This window comes from Eptatretus burgeri, chromosome 9, assembly GCF_056783735.1.
Source record: "Eptatretus burgeri isolate ZD-2024b chromosome 9, Ebu_testis_v1, whole genome shotgun sequence".
NCBI classification, from domain to species: Eukaryota; Metazoa; Chordata; class Myxini; order Myxiniformes; family Myxinidae; genus Eptatretus; species Eptatretus burgeri.
The window spans coordinates 103,899,313-103,924,376 of record NC_140969.1 but is presented as its reverse complement, the minus strand read 5'-3'; the positions used below and the strand labels follow the sequence as shown (position 1 = coordinate 103,924,376).

General features: G+C 44.4%; 1 protein-coding gene and 1 long non-coding RNA gene across 4 annotated transcripts in view; one reads left to right on the top strand and one right to left on the bottom strand.

Annotated features, from left to right (window-relative positions):
• Window positions 1-25,064, top strand: part of LOC147020808 (E3 ubiquitin-protein ligase Trim36-like) — an 89,184-nt gene that overhangs the window by 41,517 nt on the left and 22,603 nt on the right. For both annotated transcript variants that reach the window (XM_085896436.1, XM_085896435.1), the window contains exons 5-7: window positions 11,527-11,673; window positions 11,876-11,971; window positions 12,051-12,304. In XM_085896436.1, the coding sequence (XP_085752562.1) occupies window positions 11,527-11,673; window positions 11,876-11,971; window positions 12,051-12,304 (497 nt within the window). The remainder of the gene's footprint in view (window positions 1-11,526; window positions 11,674-11,875; window positions 11,972-12,050; window positions 12,305-25,064) is intronic.
• LOC147020809 (uncharacterized) lies at window positions 1,041-22,607 on the bottom strand. 2 transcript variants are annotated; one of them, XR_015061970.1, is made up of 3 exons: window positions 22,353-22,607; window positions 15,392-15,747; window positions 1,041-1,855 (listed from the first exon to the last, which is right to left on the bottom strand). It is a non-coding gene; the product is annotated as an uncharacterized LOC147020809 (long non-coding RNA). The 2 variants fall into 2 exon arrangements; XR_015061968.1 differs by lacking the exon at window positions 1,041-1,855 and adding an exon at window positions 12,162-12,298.

The following is a 25,064-nucleotide window of genomic DNA, read 5'->3' as shown; positions in this document are numbered from 1 at the left end:
ATATATATGTACATATATATATATATATATATATATATATATATATATATATATATATATATATATATATATATATATATATATATATATTGTGGAAGACATTAACTATTAAAATAATATTTGTGTTTTGGTTTCGATGGAAGAGGGAGAAATAGGAAGAAATTTTGGGAGATTTAGGTTGTCAGTCAATATGTTTCCTTAAATTTTCCCATTTATGAACATGTACAGTTTTGTTTTGTCCCAGAACCCACATTTCCCAACTACTGATGGTGTCCTTTGGTTTATGTGCTGTGTTGGGTTTGCACCAAACATAACATTTTGCAATTTGGCCAAAAAGTTCCATCGTGGTTCCGTCAGACCACAAAAGTTTTCGCCACATGACTTCAGAATCTCCGGTGTGGTTTTTTTACAAACCTCAAATGGAACTCAACTTGGGATTTTTTGAGTAATGGCTTCCTTATTGCCACCCTATCATACAGGCCAGACTTGTGGAGTGCTTGGGATATTGCTGTCACGTGCACACAGTGACAAGTCTTTGCCATCAAGGCCTGTCGCTCTTTCAAAGTTGCCATTGGCCTCTTAGTTGCCTCTCTGATCAGTCTCCTCCTTGCTTGGTCATCCAGTTTGGAGGGATCTAGGCAAGGTCTTGGTGGTATCATACGCCTTCCACTTTTTAATGATTATCTTGACTGTGCTCCAATGGATATTCAAGGCCTTTGAAATATTTTTATACCCATCCTCTGATCTGTGCCTTTCCACAACTTTATCCCGGGGGTCTTTTGAAAGATCCGTGGTGTTCATGGTTGTCTTTGCTGTGAAATGCAGAATCACTTCAATTTAACACAGGTCGAGGCCAATTAACTTGGTGTGTGTGATGTTGAAGGTGATTGGTTACACCTAAGCTAATTTACAAGTGCTAGTATAAGGAGGGTGGACACTTATCCAACGAAGATATTCGAGTTTTGTATTTTTAATTAATTTTCTGAAATTTGTGGGTTACGATGTGTAAATAAAGGTGGAAAAAGTCTGATTTAATGCAATTTAATTCAAGGCTATAAGGCAACAAAAGGTGGAAATTTTGAAAGGGGGTGTAGACTTTCTATAGGCACTGTACGTATACTATCAGTCTTCCAAAACGTTCTGACATATGCTGTCTTGACTGTGACATCTGCAACCTTCGGTGCATGGCAATCTCAGTTATCTGCAGCTGCAATGCATACTGAGGCAGCCATTGGTGCACCAACACAACATGATCTCTGAACATGCTTTAGGAATCGGAGGAAGGCAGAAGAAGTGTGGCACCAGCTTCTCATCTTTGTTGGTCCAATCCATGGATTAACACACGAGAGATATGGATGGAGGGAGTGGGATAAGTTCCAGCCACTTGAAATTGGTCGTGCTCATTGATAATGTTGAATCGTGCTGCAGCAGATGTTGAAGGTCGAGTTTCTTGAGACCGCCCCATGCAGAATAACTTGACTCGTGCCTCTTCGCAATTGTCTACATCTGGTACTCCACACACTTTGCAGATGAAAACCTCAGATGATTTCATGACATCATCGATAATTTCACCTTGGCCTCAAGCCCAAGACTGTTCAACAGGTCATGGTGTTCCTTGAACACTGGCCAAGCAGTTGACTTGCTGTGATGAAAGAATTGACACACTGTCACACACTGTTAAGGTATGAAAGCCAAGTATCACATCAAATTGAGGGGCTGTCACATCTGTCGAGTCCACATTGGCATGAAGGCAGTGGAAGTACCAGATGGGTATCAGCATCCTCGTGATCCGCTTCAAATGCTGTCACATCAATCTCCCAATCTGAAGTCTTCACCCTTGGATGTTCTGCCAATCCTCCAGTGACAACAACAATTTTGTGTGAGAAGTGAAGAGTGATATGTAAAAGACAAAGAGAATCACATAGCTGATTCTGGAGTTAGGATGCTCACACACACACACACACACACATGTAAACGTACGAGTTAGGATGCTTACATACATACATTGCTTGTTACTTACTGCCTGGTAAAAATGGCATGCAAAGTAATCACAAAATATAAAAGGCAAAATCATGAATCTGAGCGAGGGGGATGTTTTGGGACATGAGATAAAAATTTCTTGGTACTCTGTACAGCAAGATGGAATCTTCAAACATCATACACACTTTGGCTCAAATAGGCAAACAAATTCACAAAACATGAAATCGTTTGGTTACATTGCAGCCCGATTGTCAAATCACCAGAAACCCGCTCTGTGTTTTAGCTCCTGATGGACATTTTACCAAGTATTTATGGCCAATGCTGTAATGCGCGTATGGGGTGGGTTGTGGTTTGGCCTCACGGCACCCTGCACATATCCCCAGCCATGCACACTGTCAAACCATGAAGGACCAGAAGGCAACCATTGTGTATCAGGCAAGAACCAACAGGTGATGGCAAGCGCTGACCAGGCAACACGACCAAGCAAGCCCAACCAGGAAACACAAATTAACCAACCAGAGATCGCCTGCACCAACAACAACCCTTACTAGTGTAGTGTCTTGGCCTTTATTTGGCCTCACGGGGTGGGGTGGACCCCTGCAGCATGTGGGGATTGGCCGAAACGGGGATCCGGTGAGGATCGGTGGCTCTCGCTGATTGGCAGGGTTCCTCCATATCATGCAGTACCCTAGCTCCTGCCACATGGTGCGTTTCCTTCTCCGATTACGTTGCGACCTATAGCACAGTTGGCTCATGCTGTGAGTTGTGAAAATTACAAATAGAAAGATCATACACAGGGGACGTTGCAGAATGTGGGGGTGGAAAGACACAAACACTCAGGCAAGGGAGGACAAGTGCTTTCAAAACACTTTGCTCGACACCATCAGTATATTATCGAGGAAACGTATGTATGTATTTTTCTGGGTCCAGCGGGTTGAGGGTCACGAGGGGAGTTCTCGGACACACTTCCCGGCCACTTCCTTATTTGATATCAGGTCAGGCCACATTAGATCTGTGACTTGCTACAGGTACCATACAAACCTGAAATAACCTGTTTTATGGTCGGGTTGACGGCGACGAAACCATCTACCTCACCGGGTTTCCTGGTGAAAAGGGTGTATGGATATGGACACCCAGCAGGATTAAAAACAAAACCTGTCAAAGGGTGGAGGAGCTCTGAGTGAGCCAACGGCATTCCATGTCTCGTGCCCAACTGTGTCTGCAGACATCCTCCTGCAGTTAGGTAACTTTTTTAGGAGGTTGGTGGCAAGATTTGCACTCTGGCCACCGTAAAACCATTCACTCCACAAAACACAAGAAAAACGCAGAGAAAACTGAAAAACCCACTCCGTGTGAGTCCCTCCTGTGCAGCTGCTCTTCTCAGGGCTGCTCACCAGATGATGGGATTGGGGCAAAGCCTTCAGGACCCTCACTCTTTGATGATAGGAGGGAAACTTTCCCGGGTCAGATTGCAGGAATGTGTGTCAGGGTGGTTCTACGGTGTCGTCCACCAGACGGCGGTCTCCTTGGGTTAACCTGAGGCGATCTCTTCGGGTGGGTGCCTGGAATGTCCTATCCCTAAGAGAGGATGATCACCTGTCTCTGTTATGATCTGAGATCGAGCGTTTGGACATCGGTATTGCATCACTCTCTGAGCTTCGTAGACCAGATAGTGGCAAGATCATGGTGGGTGGTTACACCTACTATTGGTCTGGTCGCCATGATTGTTACCATGCCCAAGGAGTTGCTGTAGCTGTGATCATTAAGCTCAATACAATGATAATTGAGATAACACTAGTCAACGAGATTATTATGAGATTGAGGATTCGTCACTCCTTGGGCGACGTTTCCTTGGTCTCTGTATTGCTCCGACTGAAGCGAGTGATCTCACCGTGAAGGACGCATTCTATGCCATGCTCGAGTCTGTGGTTGATCAGTGCCCCAGGAGAGATCGAGTCTTGGGAGACTTACTCTTCTAGTCTTGTGAGATTTCAATGTATCGACTGGAACTGATAGGGATTTTTATGAGACGTGTGTTTGTCTCCATGGGTCTGGAACTATGAACCTGAATAGCACTAAGTACCTTGACTTTGCAAGACATCATCAACTCAAGGGGCTGGTTCATGGTTTCAGCGCCCACAGGCTCATCGCTGGACTTGGTATTCCAACAATGGTGGTGTTGCAAAGGAGATTGACCATGTGCTCGTTGATGGTCACTGGAGAATGATCCAGAACTGCATTGTCAAGTTATTTTCATTCCGCTTACACGGGAATTTGCGCATTGTGTTCCTCCAAGCCCATACCTCGGTGTACTGCAGTTAGAGCGGACGGTGGTAGGCTCTTGAAGGAGTCCGAAGTGAAGGCCCGCTGGGCCGGTTACTTTGAGCGGCTGTACCAGGCTGATCCACCAGCTGTTGAGTTGGATGTCAGGGGTGTTACTATCCCTATTGCTGACCCTCCATTGAACTGTCATCCACCTTCATTTGTGGAAACACAAGCTGTGGTGAACCAGTTGAAATTGGGTAAAGCTCCAGGAATCTGTGGCATCCATATTGAATTTCTCAAGGCTGGTGGTAATGCTGTATTCGTGTCGTAGCATGCAGTTGTGTGTTCTGCCTGGACACACGCATCATCCCAACTGATGGGAGGAGGGGCCTTCTTGTCCCTCTCTGGAAAGGGAAGGGTGATCGCCAGGACTGCACCAACGACCAAGGGGTGACGCTGCTCTCAGTGCTGGACAATGTCTTTGCTCGGATAATTTTTGATAGGGTTCACCACCATCTGCTTGAGCACCAGTGCCCAGAGTAGTCAGGCTTTTCAACGAATGACCGTTTCCTTGCTCTTTGGGTCCTCACCTAACGCAGACGAGAGTTTCGGCAGGGGCTGCTTGCAGCCTTTGTTGATCTCTGTAAAGCGTTTGATTCAGTGAATCGGAATGCCCTCTGGAGGATTCTTGGTCTTCGTGGGGTGCCACCAAAACTGATCGATCTGATGCCTGAACTATACTCTGGTACTGAGAGTGCTGTGAGATGTGGTGGTACCATCTCTGACTTAATTACAGTTGTTACTGGAGTTTGTCAGGGGTGCGTACTGGCCCCCACACTTTTCAGAACTTGTATGGACTGGATTCTGGGGAGGATGTCGGAGAGATCAAGTTGTGGTACATCATTTGGGAATGTCAAATTCTCTGACCTTGATTTCGCAGATGAAGCAGTCATCTTTGCGGAGACTCTGGATATCCTTTTGGGGGCCCTCGAGGTGCTGAATGAGGAGTTGATTATGGATCTGGAGTGATCGAGCCACTGGGATTATGGATTTCCTGTGTCAAAACTAAGATCCAGGCTTTCATTGACATCTTGGTGCTGATATCTTGTCTGTACTTGTTTGTGGTGAGGATGTTGAGGCCACGGAGTGATTCACTTACCTTGGCATTGATATTCATGTCTCTACTGGCTGTGAGCCAGAGGTCAATAAACGTCTGGGTCGGGCCGGGAAGTCATGGATTCACTGGATAATGTGGTGTGGCACTGCCGGTACCTTTGCAGGAGGCCGAAAGTCCAAGTCTTCAGGTCCTTGGTGCTTTCAGCATTGCTCTACGGATGTGAGACTTGGACTCTGACCAGGGATCTGAGATGGAGACTTCATTCTTTTGGAACCAGGTTTCTTCGGAGAATATTTGGCTGTCGCTGGTCGGACTTTGTGTCCAACGAGCAGTTTCTGAGAGAGACTCAAATGAGATTTGTTACCTACATAGTCTGTGAGCATCAGCTGCTGCTGTATGGACATGTGGCTCATTTTCCTGATGCTGATCCTCCTCACCGGATTCTCTCAGCGAGGGAGCCTCATGAGTGGAGGAGGCCAATGAGGCCAACCACATGCCTCCTGGTTGCAGCAGGTTGATCGGCATCTCAAGGAGATGGGGATGGGCTATGCATCTGCCTGGGGGATGGCCAGACGGAGGCTCCTGGAGTACCGGCGGAAAGTGGACGCAACGATGCGCTGCTCAGGTGCATGCTCCCATCCCTGACCTGACCTTCCCGGCCGATGACCCTGAAGCTGATGAACCACAGATAACTCAGTGGCAGGAGGGGTTTCTAAGCAACCACAGATGCTGTCTGCGATGCTTCATTTAGGTAAGGTCCAATGTCCAAATCCCGCTTTACCTACCTGGCAAATTAATCACCCCAGATAAGGACTGTGCTTCCCAATGCTCCACTGCTATTAATCAATACGGCCGAGTGATACCATGTGTGGAATATTGGCTAATATCTGACCATAACGAAATGGCGGGGCTAAACTCCCTGTCACTGACCACACACTATGTCTAACCAATGGAAAAGGACGATTGGGCAGTCTGGAAAGCAGTTTATAAAGATTAGTTAAAAGACATCTTTTGAGGGGTACTCAATAAGTAACTTTAAAATGGCGATATAAATCCAAGAATGTAATGTCTGTCGTTGTAGACGACATATGTTATAATCTACGGTTAATAGTCATGTTTTGCTTTGTTTCGATGTGGCAACATTGAGCGTACGACGTCAGTAGAGCAGTTCCAAGATGGCAGCTCCCTTAGAAGCATGCACCATGGAGGAGCAACGTTCTACCGTCCGTTTCTTGGGAAGTGAGGCTGCGAATCCCAGTGGAATCCATCGCAGAATGAAAATGCAATATGGTGACGCATGTTTATCACTGCAGCAGGTGTACGACTGGGACAGCAGGTGTATTCACAAAAGCAGTACACATGTGCTTGCTTCGTGTACATAACCCCGGGTTATTTTCATTTTCTGGAGCGATCGAGGAAGTGGTCTGTTGCCTATACACCACCCAAATAAAGCGATGTGTCAGAAGAACGTGTTGCACGTCCATATTGCGGGTAGCGGGTGCTGCTTTAGAGAAAAGTTATCAATAAAAATTAGAACTGCTCAATTTAAAAGTATCCCCCAAAAACAATGTCATGGGGGGGGTATTTTTTGGGGGGGTGGAGGAAAAGGGGGTAGTTCGGGTAAGGCCTTCAAAAAAAAGAGCCAAAATATTGGAGAATATGGAGACTGTAGGACGTGGGGTTAAGATTATAACGTGGGGTTATTGGAGGACGCTGTCTAATTCTACTTTAAACTTATCTACTGTTTCTGCTGCTATGACCTCCTTTCCAGGGAGATTATGTTATGCATTAACCGTTTTGAGTATCGCACTCCTGCCCCAATGTCGTGTTAACTCTCCTCTTTACTCTTAACCTGTGGCCCCTGGTTTTATCACTGTCAATTCAGCAACAACAACAAAACTCTTCATTCTCCTTAAACATCTCAATCAAATCCCTTCGTAATCACCTACTTTTAATGTCTAAAGTCCGGTAAACCCTTCCGGTGATCCTCATAGCTTAGTCTAGCTAGGCCCAGAATCATTTGAGTTGCTCTATGCTGAACTCTCTCCATGCTATGTCCTTTCTCAGAAGTCGTGACCAAAACTGAACACCGTTCTAGACGAAGCCATCACGAAATTCCTGTATAATGTTCATTAATACAAGCTGAATACAACCTAAAACCCTGTTACTCCATGCCCCCTGCCCACCATATCGATTCCCAAGTCCAGATGTTTCTCCTGCGTGATACGATCCAAGATTGCCCCTTGTATCATGTAATCTATATTTTCATTTTTCTTACCAATCCCGAGCACTTTACATTTGCTTATGTTAAACTACATCCGATATTTTGCCCAATCCATGAAAGTATCTCGACGTTACTGAATGTCATCACCATCCTCTCTGATGTACACCTTGCCTCCAAGCTTTGTGTCATCTCCAAATCTGGAAAGCCAACTCTTAACCCCAACTTTCCAAATCATTGATGTAAATCATTAATAATAATGGTCCGAGTACTAAACCCTTCGGTATCCCACTCCTTACATCCTCCCAGCCAAACATCCTCCCATTCACCCATCCACAAGCACCCTTTGTTTCCTATCACCAATCCAGTTTCCAATCCAGTTAGTTCCACGAAGCCAGTTAGAAAACATTAATTTGTGAAACACATTGAACGATGAAAAAAGAAACCACAGGTAAGACTGTGAATGACAAAGGACAGTGAGAAACCTCCGAGTCAGATTGCAGAGTTAGTGGGGCAACTTAGCATAGCAATTGTGCATTTTGTGAGGAAAGCACCAAATTTGGCACACTAGTAGCCTATCATATTATGAACAGATTTGGATATTGGGCCATCTCAAAATTTTTGATGGCAGTGGAAAATGGCTGCCACAGCCATCAGCGGCTGAATTTGAGATGGCCCAATATCCAAATCTGTTCATAATATGATAGGCTACTAGTGTGCCAAATTTGGTGCTTTCCTCACAAAATGCACAATTGCTATGCTATATTTAGCTAGGTTGACCCACTTAGTGGAGTACATGTGAGAAAATAAACTGCGATGATCACATTTGCACCACCAGAGTGACATTTGCAATAACAATTTGGCATTTGGGAAACACTATGGTAACGCCGGCGATGTTACACGTACGTGCATGCGGACAAGGCACCATTGGCACATGAGCACTGTGTGGTGGCTGCTCATTCTTACAGAAAATATAAAGGAACGTATCATTACTTATTTTTCGAAGAGATAAAAATTGACTCAGTTAATGATGATAACTTTGATTTTTCAAGCCTAATCAAATATGAAGGTTTTTAGTGATGAAGTCGAAGTTCGGTTGTGGTTAAATTAACCAAGAGGCGTTAATAAGTGCGATCATAGGTACCCAAACCCTCAACCAATTGTCATACCCAGGGTCAGGTTCTGGGTGCAACCCCCTCGGGTGATAACTTACAATTTTTGCCTGTACACGTGCCACGATGCAAGTGATTTACTGACCCCTGCTGCAAACAAGGGTGATTATTATCACAGTACAAAATATATTTGTCCCACCTTCCCCACTTTCCCCCCTCTCGCCCCCCTAGGCTGCTCCCAAAGGGAGCGGGTGTTCCGAGCTTGTTTACACGTGCTATTATGAAAGTACAGAAATATACAAGTCTGAGTTCAGACTGAATCCTTTCCTTTAAAAAAAAAATTGTAGCACAAGACTACTGGTTGCATCGTTTGCAAGTGGGGTGCAGCTGTGTCACTGATGCAGTGCCCTCTGTAGGTTAGAGCAGGAATTTGTAGTTTGTTCATGATGCTCGCAATAGCTCACCTGCTCTTCGCGAAAGACACCGTGACATTTTTAACGTCCACCAACTAATGTCGGCGGACGGGACGGTCGGTTTAACGTCCATCCCATTGCTACCTCGCCTTGCCTGCGGAATGCAAGGGTGACAGTTTATAGCTCAGACGATATTCAAACCCAGGCGAGACAGCTCAGAGGTGAGTGTGCACACCTCCAGGCTATCCTGCCAGCGTTCAGATTGTATGAACAGTCTGTAATCCTCCACAGCGTATTTTACATTCGAGAAGCACTGGCACCAGAATTAGTGTTCTTGTGCAACAAATAGACCGCACGAAACTACACACAGCAAGCACAGCACAGAGCACACATGCAGTGATGCAACATCATGCACACACTACAGTACCAAAGCACACAGCTCAAGGTGAAGGGAGCATGACATATTGTGTACATTTGGCAAAACGAAGCACAAATAGCACACGTAACGTGCAACTGAAACACACATCTAATATGGGAGGATGGAAACACACACACACACACACACACACACACACACACACACACACACACACACACACACACACACACACACACACACACACACACACACACACACACACACACACACACACACACACACACACACACACACACACACACACACACACACAATCAACACCTGTTCAGTTCACGCGAAACACAGCTCGCACTTCAGGCTCTTTCACAGAATTATCCGATCCAATTTCATATTAGGTTTATGTTTGCTGCAACATGATACCATAAAGCCATTGAAGACTGAATATCACGGATGCCATTGAGGGTCACGTACATTTCAAGACAGACACTGAAACACTGCCATGAGAGCTCGCATGACCGCGTGTGCAGGTTTCCGTTCCACGAGGCAGCTGAGTGCACGTCAGTTGAAGGTGCTCAAGCTCTACTGCTCACCTGGCAATGATTTTACACAAACTGACATGAAATTTCTCTTTGGAATCTCCTTTCTTTGTTAATCATCTATTGTGATTTGTTTAAGAAACTTTCTGCGCTGTCATGCATGCATGTACCTGAGAATACATGAACATGAACTTTAATGTTGTATGTTGTAAAGAAAATATCATGTTCGCGTAAACTCCTTATGGGGACGCTGAGATGTCAGGTTCATATCCCATGTATTGTTGTTTTGTTCATTGTCTACCAATGTCTTTGTTCTGTATGTAATATTAGAGATTATAGTGAACACCTCTCCACAAGCTGCAGACACCATTGAGAAATGATGTTGGCAATGTAAAGGAGGTTTGAATTTTGTATTTGTACACATAGCCATGTATGAGTTGTCGAGAGACAGCTCTGAGCCAAGTTTTAAAAGTTGATATTAAATAATGAAATCATGTCACTGACCTATGAGTCCTCCGGTGGCAGATTAGACTCCACTAGACTTTTTAAAGTCCTCTGGTGGCAGATTAGACTCCACTAGACTTTTTAAAGTCCTCCGGTGGCAGATGAGACTAGACTAGACTATTAAAGTCCTCCAGTGGCAGATTAGACTAGATTAAACCTTTAAAGTCCTTCGGTGGCAGATTAGACTAGACTTTTAAAGTCCTCTGGTGGCAAACTAGACTAGACTAGACTTTTAAAGTCCTCTGGTGGCAGAAAAGATGACACTACACTTTTAAAGTCCTCCGGTGGCAGACTAGATGAAACTAGACTTTTAAAGTCCTCCGGTGGCAGACGAGACTAGACTAGACTTTTAAAGTCCTTCAGTGGCAGACTAGACGAGACTAGACTTTTAAGTCCTCCGGTGGCAGACTAGACTTTTAAAGTCCTCCAGTGGCAGAATAGACTAGACGAGACGAGACTTTTAAAGTCCTCCGGTGGCAGACTAGGCGAGACTAGACTAGACTTTTAAAGTCCTCCAGTGGCAGAATAGACTAGACTAGACTAGAATTTTAAAGTCCTCCAGTGGCAGAATAGACTAGACTAGACTAGAATTTTAAAGTCCTCCAGTGGCAGAATAGACTAGACTAGACTAGAATTTTAAAGTCCTCCAGTGGCAGAATAGACTAGACGAGACTAGAATTTTAAAGTCCTCCGGTGGCAGACGGGACAAGACAAGACGAGACTTTTAAAGTCGTCCGGTGGCAGACTAGACTCGACTAGACTTTTAAATGTCACTAAATGCTTTCACATACTGATATTTCACGTTTCACACTGAACTGCCATTACAGTACAATCATGATAAACAATGTCTTTACAAGTTCTCCAACCTCCCTTTCTATTTTGAGAATTTTAATTTAATTTCTGCTTTGGAGAGAGAACAGTGATTTTTGCTTTCACACTTTAACAGCTTATTAAAAAAGCAATGCAGGGTGCTAATTGGCACGATAATGCCTTTGGCAGGTTGTGACGTGTCCAGACCATGACGGAGAGCGGCTCAGCTTGTATTGTGAGCCATGCCGGCGCCCACTGTGCCCACTCTGTCGAAATTCAGGAGAGCACAGCACACACCGCCTGCTGTCACTGCTTAATGCTCACCGTACTATCAGGGTTAGACATGATTCTACTGCTAAACAACAACTGCGATGTGACATATAGTTTTACTGTAGTCGGTCTGCTAGTAATTAAGCTATACTTAGCCGAAGCCAAATCGTGTTATCAACAGCAACCAATGCAGAATATAAGAAATGTTTAAGTGTCTGGGAGGTCCTGCGTTGGTATAGTCTAAAATGTTTACGTTTTTCTTTCATAGGACAAGTTGTCACGAAGTGTTGCTCATCTCATTGGGAAAGAGGATGAGGTCAAAGAAGCCATTACAACTATTGAAAAGGTTATTGAGGAAACAGAGGTGAGTGCAACTCGTCACGTGCCTCCATAAAAAAAAGATCTGATGGAGTCTGTTCCTGAGATGCCTTTGCCTTTCTCAGATAAAGGGTCAACGTGCACGGGAGGTGGTCTCTGATGGAATCGACGCTCTGTTGGAAGCGTTGGGAGAGCGCCGTGCCTCGCTGTTGACCGCGGCAGAGTGCAGCGAAAGATGCCGTCTGGCAGAGCTGCGGAGGCAGCTCCAAGAAACCAGGGGGATGCTGGATTGCTGGGGACTCATTGGGCTTGCTCAAGAGGTCTTGAGAGAAAATGACCAGTTGGCCTTCGTTTTGGCTGCTCGTCACTTGCACTGTAGGTGAGGCCAACAACAGGGTGCATGCAAGCTTAGTTGTTGTTTTTTCTTCCTACATACATGGGTCGATTGAGCTCGACACTGGTAGAGCATATACCATGGATAAGACGTATGACAGTAAAACAAAGTACAATGGCATTTATAAATACAGGCAATTCAGCGTAATGTAAAGATCGTTGGGTTTTCCGTGCGTTTGATTTTGTTTTTCAAGAGGGAACTTGCGAGTGCTGTTGAAATTCCCACCCATGCAAAGAAAGCAGTGAAATTAAATTAATTCTTGCTACATGAAACACCCTGTACTTTCGGATAACCCTGTACCCACATACTAAGCAAACTAGGAACCCGCTGCGCTATGTGGGAGTACCGCAACCCATGCCTGCGGAAAACGGATGTTTTGTCACGTCGGCCGCATTGTCCATCTGATCATCATGGAACTTCGTTCGAAGTTCGGTTTTACCATTGCACACATTTCTTATTCAGTCAACTTGGTTGTGGGATGGCTTTGAAGGCCATAAAATACTAGTTGATGAGTCTTTCCTTAGTGTTGGACAAGGAGGTGTGCAGAATATACCGCACAAGTGCAAGCACATCTTTACTTGCCACTGGAGATGATTTGAGCCCAAATTTTCCAAGCCCGAACTCTAATAAACTGGGAAAAGGCAGGAATACTGAATCAATTTCCCACAATTTTCGAGGAACGATTTACCAAGAAGAAACACGAGCTTGTTGAAGAATACTTGCTTGTGAAAATCAAAATAGTTTGAAAATATTGAAGGCCTAGCTACTACTCTGTGACATCCATGCTTGTGTGCAGACGATGTAGAAAATAAGGAACTCTAAAATATGATCCTGAAATTTGTGTTGACCGGAACTTTCAGGAGTGTCCTTTCACATCTCATTCGTGCAAGGGCCTCGGCCGACGTTACACAACATGGTCAAGGATGGTTGCGGACGCCTATCACCTGGTTAAAAGTACTTCATTTAGAAAATGGTAGTTCCACCTCTGTTCATACCGCTAAAAAGATGTTCCTCCTGCTAACATGAGGGGTACTGTACTTCAAAAGTGGTTCTGTGAAAAAAAAAAGTTTCAGAGCAGGAAACATGATGTCCATTCCAATGGCAGCAGGTGTCGTGCACCACTCAGAAGCACGTCGCGCTCGCTGGATGCTACAGAGAAAAGGACAAACATCGGAGGCTGTTTCACATCATGGTCAGGGGGAAAAAAATTGACTATCCTTCATACTTTGAGAAAACAGTTATATACCCCACGCACGCAAAGCGAAAAGTGGGGTTCAGCAATTGGTTCGTGTCTGTCCCTACGTTTGATCAGTTTATGATCGTCAGTTTACGTGTGAGGAACAACTTATTGAAATCAAATTTTATATTTTTAACATGAATCGGAAGACAAGTTCGCCATTTTAACATACTTCGGCCCTGAATTTGCCCCGATCATGCATGCGTATTAGAGAGGAGTGTCTGTCTGCCTGGCTGTTAAATAAAATAAACAACAATTCCAAACAGGAAACTTAGTGTTTTTAACAACGTCATAAAGGACACAAAAAACAGGTACGAAGAACAAATGTACCGTGTTCAACAATGTGATGTCATAGACACTGGGTAAACGGCGGTAAAACCCGGAATCAATTAATTATACGACTTTTACGATCTTTATTTTATTACCTCCGCCGCTGAAGGTGAAGGAGGTCATGTTTTCACCCCCTTCCGTTGGGTCGCCAAAATAGGTGACTCTTATTGTCAGTAATTCTGTCTGTTTGTTTGTTCGGATGTTTGTTCGTTTGTCATCACCATAATTGGTGGTAAACGTGGGCGGATTTTGACCAAACTCGGGTGGTAGGTACATCTTATGACCTAGTGCTTTGGAAATTGTGATGGTTGCTAGGGACGCTTTGATTCCCGAGCAACAACCAAAAAAAACCTTCAAAATCGGTACCGTTCACGCGAAATCAATTCCGAAAGCCATTATCCCACGTAGGGTTATGAAATTTGGCACGAATGATCCACAGGTGATGCTCTATCAAATATATTCCGGTTTTTCTGATATATGGAATACTTTACCTGCAGCGCCCCCTACAATTAGGGTATGCGCGAAAATTGGCGAAAATTGAAGGCCCCCTAGCGACCAGGTGAGTGCATCGATACGAAAGAAACAAAGTTGTCGTACTCAATGAGTACTACAACTTTGCCTCAGGACATATTGACCAATTTTGCTTAGGTCAGGGGTCAAAGGTCAATTAGTGCAAAAATCGATAATATGCGAGAGCTGGAGGTGCCTTCGTGCCAAATGCTACTCCTAGGGTTATGGTCGGATGGTCATGAAAATTCACACTAATCGTCTGGAATACATTGTGCACAAACAATCGAGCCGGATTTTCGATTTAGATCTTTGTTCACCCACAGCACCCCCTCGAACTTTGGGGATTTCCGATTTCAAACCGCATTTTCAGTACTTTTCATTCAAATGGAAACCGAGTAGTTATCAGTAGATGGAACTGGATGAGATTTGATATGCATAATCTTAAGGTGATTCCCTATCCGCTATATGACATCCATTTTGCTCTATATCTTATAGTTTCCATGCTCGGCGACCCATCGTCGCCTACTAGCTTGTCTGTCTGTTTGTTTGTTTGCTTGTTTGTGTTTGTTTGGTTGTGTGCAGGATATCTCATAAACTTGTGGACAGATTCGGACAGAACTCGGTGGACATGTTGGGTGTGTGACAAGGAAGAATCGATTCAATTTTGGTGAAGATCCAAATCCGGATCTGATAATTTTTTAAGTGATTCTTCACCATTGAGAGAGAGGGCTAAACTAATATACAGCACGATATCTGAAAAATGTATTGGGCCCGATATGTTCTCGTGGATCAGGCATTATGTCGCGGAGGTATGCACTCTACCGAGTTTCCTTTTAGTTTAAATTGAATGATAAAAAATACTGGAGAACACAAATCACCTTCTAAATAGTCCCAAGAACCTCCAGTATAGCAGAACTTGGACATGTTCTATAATCTATAGCACTTCATTGCCAGACTGAAAGGCAAGTTCAAACATTTATACGAGAGATACTCACAATTGGCCATGACCCGCCATCTTCTCATTTCGTACACAGCACACGGCAATGCCACTGGTGCGATCAATTGCCTCTGCAGGTCAGGGCAGACATTTGATAATCTGTTCATGATGCCTGCGATAGCTTGCCTACCCTTTTCAAAGGACACCGTGGGATTTTTAACGTCCACAAACTGATGCTAGCAGATGAGATGGCCAGTTTAAAGTTTGTCTGATGGAAGGCACACACATTGCTTCCTTACCCTGCAGGCAAAATACCAGGATAACAGTTTATAGCTGCATTGAGATTCGAACCTCGGGAAGACAGCTCAGAGACGAATGTGTGTACCTCAAAAGTCATCCTTCACATGTCACAACCTGCCAACAACAAAAAAAGGATAATGAGGTGTACACAACATAAAAATAACATAAATACTTCCACATTGAAATTCAAGAAAGTGTTGTTGTGTCTTCGACTATTATGGGTAAGTATCTCATTCCTATAACCTTTTAACTTCTGCTCACATTTTGTTATCATAGCCTTTCCAATTTTAAAACTTACACCCAATTAAACGGTCTTACATCATCAGCCCTTGTTAATGAAACTAGCAAGTTGCCTGAAGGGGATTCCAAACAGGGTAGGGATGGAGCTGGCAAAAACACAAATGGCGTCTTCTGTCATCGAGCCGGCAAGCTGGGAGCGACGACTCACGAGAGAGAGACAGAGACAGAGACAGAGACAGAGACAGAGACAGAGACAGAGACAGAGACAGAGACAGAGACAGAGACAGAGACAGAGACAGAGACAGAGACAGAGACAGAGACAGAGACAGAGACAGAGACAGAGACAGAGACAGAGACAGAGACAGAGACAGAGACAGAGACAGAGACAGAGACAGAGACAGAGACAGAGACAGAGACAGAGACAGAGACAGAGACAGAGACAGAGACAGAGACAGAGACAGAGACAGAGACAGAGACAGAGACAGAGACAGAGACAGAGACAGAGACAGAGACAGAGACAGAGACAGAGACAGAGACAGAGACAGAGACAGAGACAGAGACAGAGACAGAGACAGAGACAGAGACAGAGACAGAGACAGAGACAGAGACAGAGACAGAGACAGAGACAGAGACAGAGACAGAGACAGAGACAGAGACAGAGACAGAGACAGAGACAGAGACAGAGACAGAGACAGAGACAGAGACAGAGACAGAGACAGAGACAGAGACAGAGACAGAGACAGAGACAGAGACAGAGACAGAGACAGAGACAGAGACAGAGACAGAGACAGAGACAGAGACAGAGAGAGAGAGAGAGAGAGAGAGAGAGAGAGAGAGAGAGAGAGAGAGAGAGAGAGAGAGAGTTTTGTATCTTTTTATTATAAAAATAGAAAAGAAAGCCCCCAAATGGGAGTTACATTTTCATTTCAGAGAAAGAAAGAAAACCAAGAAACAATTTCTGAAGAAAGGAAAGGATGAATCGGGTGGATTATATACAAAACATTTCACAAAAGGATAAACATTCCTCTCGGACTCTGCAAATAACTTCCTTTATGCACCATTTTGATTCGAACTGCGGTAATCTTCCATTTACTGAAAAGAAAGATAAATCCAATTTAACTCGACTTATTACAAGATTTTGGAACAAAAACAAAGCATCTTCATCATTTACTCCAACACCATCAAGTTTTCTTTTCCTTGACTTGTATACCGCCATCTTTGCCTGAGCAAGCAGGAAATTGGCCAACACAGTATTGGAATTTTTGTGTGTGATATCCATTCCGTAGATGAACACACAAGTGTTAAAAATCAAACTAAACCTCACAAAACAATTCCGAAGTAAAATAAATAAAGGTGCCAACCGTTGGCATTCAACATAGATGTGAAAAAGGTTTTCAGATTTCTCACAAAAAGGACATTCATCTACAAGCAGATTTGAAAAACGGTGTAACAAGTGATAAGGAAGGAAGGATCCAGTGTACTCGTCTCCATTGGAGGTCACCATGTCGTGGTGGTCCAGGAGGGTGATAAAAACCTTTCCAGTTTGGAAGATAAGGGGAGAACAAGGTTAGAGGTCTCTCCATATAACCTTCTGCTGTGTTATTTGCTGTTGTGAAAGAAATTTTACACAACCCAAATAAAGGTCTTTTTGTTTGGGAAGGCCATTTTAGCCTACTATACTATACGTTAAAAGGGGGACAAGGAAGAGGGCTGGCACGAGAAAAAACACATACGAGTTCAGGAAAGGTAGAGAGAGAAGGTATTCGATGTGTATTATGTTCATTGCTTTGGTGGTCCTGCTCCCAAGCAGGTGCGAGCTGTGTGCATGTCCAAAACACACTACATAATATGCGTGCCACCATTCGAGAGGATCGCACACCGACCAGGCTTGCCAATGCATCAGCTCCGATCCAGCTACCATTTGGGCTGAGAAGATCTGCGACAGATTTAACGCCTTTGTCGGTAAAGCGTTGAATAAAACACCTATCAGCAGGCATATCATGGAAAAGGGAGTTGTAGAACAAAGGTTCTTCCAGAAACATGTTTCGTGTAAGAATGTGCAGCTCTTGTTATTGTCAGAGCTTGCCACGCATTTAGCATGCTCTGATAGAAACCAGAGAGGGGGGATGTGTCGATTTTGGAAAGGTCCATCAGGAAAAGAGAGTGGTCATAGCCTAGCCTCCCAGGCTGTTGCAAAAGGTGACGAGCGACGTTGACCCATGGTGGAGAGGGTCGCGTGTATAGCATGCGAAAAGCAACCGAGAGCCGAAAGGCCATTAGCCGGCTTTTTATGTCGACCAGGTCTTGTCCTCCATCGGTCAGTGGTAAACTGAGGACCCCAGGTCGCAGCCAGTGTTTTCCGTCCCAGAAAAAGGACACGAAGCACTTTTGGAGCTGGTGAAGCAACGCCGCTGGAGGATGCAGCACGAAGAACCTGTGCCATAAGGTGGAGGCCACCAGTGTGTTGATGACCAAGACCCTTCCACGATATGACAGTTGTGTGATCAGACCTTTCCATTTTTGCAGTTTACCCTCAATAAACTCAAGCAGACCAGCCCAATTTTTTGCTACTGTTGTATTATTACCTAAGAACACTCCAAGGTATTTCACACCATCATTGGCCCAAGACAGTGGAGCAGGAAGTCTTGGCGCCAAGTTGCACAACGGACCGAGCCAAAGGGCACTCGTTTTGTTCCAATTAACTTTGGCTGAAGATGCCTTTTCAAATAAGGACAAACAATAACGAACGATGTTAACGTCATTGATATCTTGTACGAATACACACACGTCATCAGCGTATGCCAGTACCTTGATGGGCCGTTCAAGCTGGGACAAACTAACTCCTGTTAGTCTACAGCACAAAGAAACCAGTAGAGGTTCGATGGAGAGAGCATAAAGCAACCCAGAAAGAGGGCAACCTTGTCTAATTCCCTTGTTAATAGACAAAGGTGCAACAAGTTCATTGTTTGTCTTAAGCACACGATAAATATTATTGTATCGTAACTTAATATAAGAGATGAAGGTTGAACCAAGTCCAAACCGCTCAAGTACTTCGAAAAGGTACCGATGGTCAACACGGTCAAAGGCTTTCTCCTGATCAAGGAGAAGAAGTCTTAAATCTTTAGGGCTTTCCTTGCACAGTTCAATGATGTCTCTCACAAGGGAGATGTTGTCATAAATGGAACGTTTTGGGACACAGCAACATTGGTCTTTCAACAACGAGGATAAATAAGGAGTAAGTCGCGATGCCAGGGCTTTTGAAAATATCTTGTAGTCCGTACATAACAGGGAGATAGGACACCAATTTTCAATACTCAGCATGTCTCCCTTTTTTGGGATGAGGGGAAGAAGAGCTCGTCGGCAACTCCCAGGTCGCTCTCCAAGCTGGCAGCTTGCGTTCAAGGTGTTAATGAGTTCTGGACCCAATAAGTGCCCAAAACTTCTTGTAAAATTTGGTTGCAAGTCCATCCAATCCAGGTGCTTTCCCAATGGCAAGGCAATGCAGGGCAGTGCCAAGTTCATCCAAAGTGATGGGTCTTTCCAGTTGGGAACGCCCATCTTCACACAACACTGGCAGGCCTCCGGAGATAGAGGCGACACTGACAGGATTTATTTGTTCCATTGAATATATTTTCGAAAAGTATTCCTTCACAAAAAGTTTGATTTCTGATTGTGTAAAGGTAATGGATGAATCTGCCAATCGCAGCTGAGAAAGCTGTTTACTGGGAAGACGTTTCTCTAACGAAAAGAAGTACTTGGTTGGTACGTCTGCCTCATTCAGGTGTCGCACCCTCATCCGAACTAAGGCACCACGTGCCTTCCTCTCGGTTATCTCCTTTAATAAGGACTGTCTCTCAGTCAATCAAATCCAAGTGACATCTTGGATGCTGATGTCCTGTCTGTGTCTGTTTATGGTGAGGATGTTGAGGTCGTGGAGAGATTCACTTACCTTGGCAGTGATATTCATGTCGCTGCTGGCTGTGAGTCAGAGGTCAATAGACGTCTGGGCCGGGCCTGGGGAGTCATGGATTCACTGGATCATGGGGTGTGGCGCTGCCGGTACCTGTGCGGGAGGACGAAAGTCCGAGTCTTCAGGTCCTTGGTACTTCCAGTCTTGCTCTATGGATGCGAGACTTGGACTCTGACCAAGGATCTGAGACGGAGACTTAATTCCTTTGGTACCAGGTCTCTTCGGAGAATCCTTGGCTATCGCTGGTCGGATTTTGTGTCCAACGAGCGGTTGCTGAGAGAGACTCGGATGAGATTTGTTACCTGCATAGTCCGTGAGCGTCAGTTGCGGCTGTATGGACGTGTGGCTCGTTTTCCTGATGCTGATCCTGCTCACCAGATTCTCTCAGCGAGGGAGTCTCATGAGTGGAGGAGGCCAGTGGGTCGACCACGTGCAGCAGGTTGACCATTATCTCAAGGAGATGGGGATGGGCCTGGCATCTGCCTGGGGGATGGCCAGACGGAGGCCTCTGGAATACCGGCGGAAAGTGGACACAGCGACGCGCTGTTCTGGCACATGCTCCCATACCTGACCTGACCTGTCTCTCAGTTAAGGTTTTTTGTATGTTACTATTATTTTGTCCGATGACCCGTTGGAATTGTAAAATCTCGAACTGTAATATTTTCTTAACTTCATGGTCAGCCCTTGTTGAGAAAAAACGATACTGTTGACAGAAACCTTTAATTTGGGTTTTTACTAAATCCCACCATATCAACGGGTTAACGGAACAGCTTAACTTCTGCTCTAGGCGAGCCGTCCAGAAGGATTCAAAGGCCTGAATGAAGTTGAGGTTTTCTAGTAAACTGTTATTGGATTTCCAATGAGAGCTCCCTGGACATGGTTTAGAGAGTTGAATAAAGACTCGAGCTAGGGAATGGTCAGAGAAAGCAGAAGGCACGATATCGGATTTATAAACTCCATGTAATAAATGAGAATTTACATCGATGTGATGAAGCCTCGCAAGTGAGACGTGGTTGTTTAAACAACGACACCATGTACAAGACCGATTAGAAGGGTGCTGCACGTGCCAAATATCATGGAGATTATATTTCGCAATGTTTGCAAAAAGTTTTGCGGTACATGGTTGGGGTTCCGGCCCGTTTCGGTCAAATGAATCATTAACAGCACAGTTAAAATCGCCACCAATAATTAGACAATCTGCAAATCCAGTGTTTGCAGGAATTTTCTCAGTTCGGCAAAAAAGGAGATCCGCTCGTCATTTTTGCTTGGAGCGTACACATTGAGAATTGTGAACTTGACCTGATTGATAGAGAAGGTCACGGAGGCAAGGCGTCCATCAATAATACTCATAAATTTAAGGCAGGACGGATGGAAATGTTTCCCCAAGACAAACTTGATGGCTGCCTTCGACGTGGAGTTGTTACTGAAGAAACATTCCTTGTCCATAAATAGTCGCCACTGAGCCTGAACAGTTCAGACAGCATGGGTCTCTTGTAACAAAGCTATGTCAAGACCGTTGACCTCTACCAGCTGTTTAATTTGGATCTTGTGGAGCGGACTCGCACCACAATGAACATTTATTGTTCCAATCTTGAAACTGGCCATGAGGAAAATAATAGGTTCTAAGAATAAGATCAGAAGTGGGATAATTCATTAGAATCCCTTTTTGCCTTGGTGATCAGTTTTTTTTAAGCAGTGAAAGTGTGTCTGATGGAAACCGAATAAGTCAGGCTTTGGTACGATAGCCTGAGCGCACTCAGGGAAGGACGGTAGATCTGGAAAGTATTCCGTCAGGTTTATATTGCGTTTCCTGTATGTATTTTGTAAGAAGAGTCTTATTTGTTCAGGGGGGTAGGACTTTGACTGGTCAGCTTCTCCACAGTTTCCACCTGACTGTTCCTGTTTGCTTCCTCCAGGTCAGATTCGTCAGAGTCGGTTTTAGTTTCCGAGTCACACAAGTTTGTACCGTCCTGTATATCGACACTGTCGTCAGTATTGATACACGGATCTGTACTGGTTACCACGTCTATGTGCTCTTTCACTGTGGGAACATCTCCTGGTGAAGGAACGGAAATAATCGGGGGAGTTGATGAAACAGAAACACCATCAGTGGATGTAGCGATATTGCTTCCCTCGACCGTAACGGTGTTATCGACCTCCAATGGCGTGGAGGTGTACAGTACTTTGGGGGTCTCTCGTAAAACATCCATTTTAACATTTCCTGCGTTTCCAGCTTCACCACGTGATGAAATGGGAGCAGTAACAGGGCTAACATTTGTTTCACTATTTCCCGCTGACAAGGATTCAGGGTTAACATTTGTTTCACTATTTCCCGCTGACAAGGATTCAGGGTTAACATTTACCGAAGTGACGGCAGGTTCATCACTAGTGGTCTGTGTATCACCGTCAATGGACTTTCCAATAGGAGAGTTTTTAACGAGTGAAACAGTTTTGTTTACTTCGATAACAGGTAAAGTGGTCTCTGTAAGGGAGACGTCTCTGTCCTCACCGGCAAGTAGGGTAAACTTGTTGGTCGTAGATACCGGGTCCATTCTGGGTAGGCCTTGTAGAGTGACATCAGTCACAACTGCGAGAACATTACCGACAGATTCCTCGTTTGTAAATGCTCCCTTCTTCTGGTTTAAACGACCATCAGGTAAAGTCTTCCTCTTTCTTGATGAAACGATGGTGAGACCATCACAAACATTCGTTTTCCTGTTTAGATGATCGGACTGAGGGGACAGGGCCTTATTACCGGGCACGAGATTCGAAGAAGAAGAAGAAGAAGAAGAAGAAGAAGAAGAAGAAGAAGAAGAAGAAGAAGAAGAAGAAGAAGAAGAAGAAGAAGAAGAAGAAGAAGAAGAAGAAGAAGAAGAAGAAGAAGAAGAAGAAGAAGAAGAAGAAGAAGAAGAAGAAGAAGAAGAAGAAGAAGAAGAAGAAGAAGAAGAAGAAGAAGAAGAAGAAGAAGAAGAAGAAGAAGAAGAAGAAGAAGAAGAAGAAGAAGAAGAAGAAGAAGAAGAAGAAGAAGAAGAAGAAGAAGAAGAAGAAGAAGAAGAAGAAGAAGAAGAAGAAGAAGAAGAAGAAGAAGAAGAAGAAGAAGAAGAAGAAGAAGAAGAAGAAGAAGAAGAAGAAGAAGAAGAAGAAGAAGAAGAAGAAGAAGAAGAAGAAGAAGAAGAAGAAGAAGAAGAAGAAGAAGAAGAAGAAGAAGAAGAAGAAGAAGAAGAAGAAGAAGAAGAAGAAGAAGAAGAAGAAGAAGAAGAAGAAGAAGAAGAAGACGACGTATTTTGTTGACGAGGTTTGTTTTATCGTTTGTCGAGGTCACCTTTGGGCAAGATGGTTTCAAGTGTCCGAAATTACCACATTCGAAACATTTCAGGGTGTCGGTGGTTACGTAGACTTGGTAATCATGATTATCAATTTTGAGTTTTAAAACGATGTTCAAAGTTCTTTCAGCGTTAGAGGGAGGAAGCACCACATAAGCTCGTCTCCGAAAAGACATCACGTGCTTCGTTCGATCGTCCTGGCTACGTAAAGGTAACATCGTGATCTGAGAAACCACAGAACCATAACGAGATAATTCGGAGATCAGTGTCTGATTCTTCAGGAAAGTAGGAGAGATCGAGATCATGACCTTCCCGGCCGGAGTGTCCAGAGGGGAGACGAGCACGAAATGTCCGTCGTCTGTTGATAGTCCGGTCGATACGATTTCGTGAACCAGTTCTGTCTCAGACACGAAGATTACCACACGTTTGTTCATTCGCGAGGGGCACGAACTTTGTCAGTACCGACTCTGTTTCCTGGAGCGATAACGAGATCCTCAACGCTGACGTCGTCGGGCAGGACGCAGACGACGCCATGTTTTCTTGTTAATGCTTCAAATGCCGAATAACGGGAATAAGAAGTCATATTTAGGAAAGGGGGAGGAGGGGCGATCGCTCTCGTGCAGTAATTAAATACGAGCTGAGACAGGTTTCTAAAGGAAATAAACACAGCTACAGTGAGGAAAAAAACGAAGCTGTGGGCTATTTCTCTCTCTATCTCGGGGAAAAGGTATGTGAGGAGAAAACAGGGGGATGGGGAGGGAAGGGGAAGAGATGAACCGAAGGGTAAACCATGAAATAACAGGGACAGATGGGTGGGGTGGGGTGAAGACGGCGTGAGGGAAGGCCGCAGCGCGAGGTCTAACGAAGAGGGGAGGGTGGGAGCACAAATAACGATGCGTAGAAGGAAACAAAGGAAGGTAGGTGAAAAACGATGTGAAAGGGGATAGAAAGGCGCAAAAACAGGGCAGATCACAGCTCACCAAGACCACACAGCCGCCATGACACTCCACTCGACTCACCAACAGCCAGCAGGGGGCGGGCGAGAGAGCGAGAGAGAGCGAGAGAGAGCGAGAGAGAGCGAGAGAGAGCGAGAGAGCGAGAGAGCGAGAGAAGACTTTTATGTCCTTTTATAACAAGGGTATAAAAGACAATTTATAAAGGAGAACCATTTTTACAAGAATACAAGGTTACATCATGATAGCAAAAGTGATCAGTCTGTTATTAAGAGACCATTTTGAACAGGTCAAAGTGCATCATTTAGAGCCCACACACTTTTAAAAATGCACATTTTGTTTATGAAAGTGTAAAAAGAAAATTCCATTTTAATACGGGCAAAAACGATTCCTTTAAACAAAGCCAGAAGATTATCAGCACACCCTGAAATATTTTCAATTTTCGTTTTCCTTGTGCGATAAATTGACTTCTTTGCAGTGGCAATGAGAAAATTGGCCAAAATCACTTCCAGTGGATGTGTTTTGGATTCAAAGCCAAAAATAAAAACTTTTGAAGTGAAGTTCAAAGAAAGCTTGGAGCACAATTCACAAAGCAAACCAAACAAAGGCATCAAGCGTGCACATTCAACATAAGCATGTGACAAGGTCTTGAGAGTTCCACAGAAGGGACATTGGTCAGGTATTTGAGGAGAAAAAACATGCAGGAGTTTATTGGTCGGTAATACCCAATGTGCCAGCCTCCAAGACAGGTGAGCAGTTTTGTTTGGGATGAGAACATGGTAAAAGACTTTCCAGTTAGGTTGGAAGGGGTATTCTGGAGGCAAGTAGTTGTGCCACTTCCTTGACTGCCAAGTTCCTAAAGAAGGTCCAATTGCTTTCACACAGGCCTGATATATGTGACGTTTTCTCAGACCTACTTGCGGTGTGATTCCAAAATGTATTTTT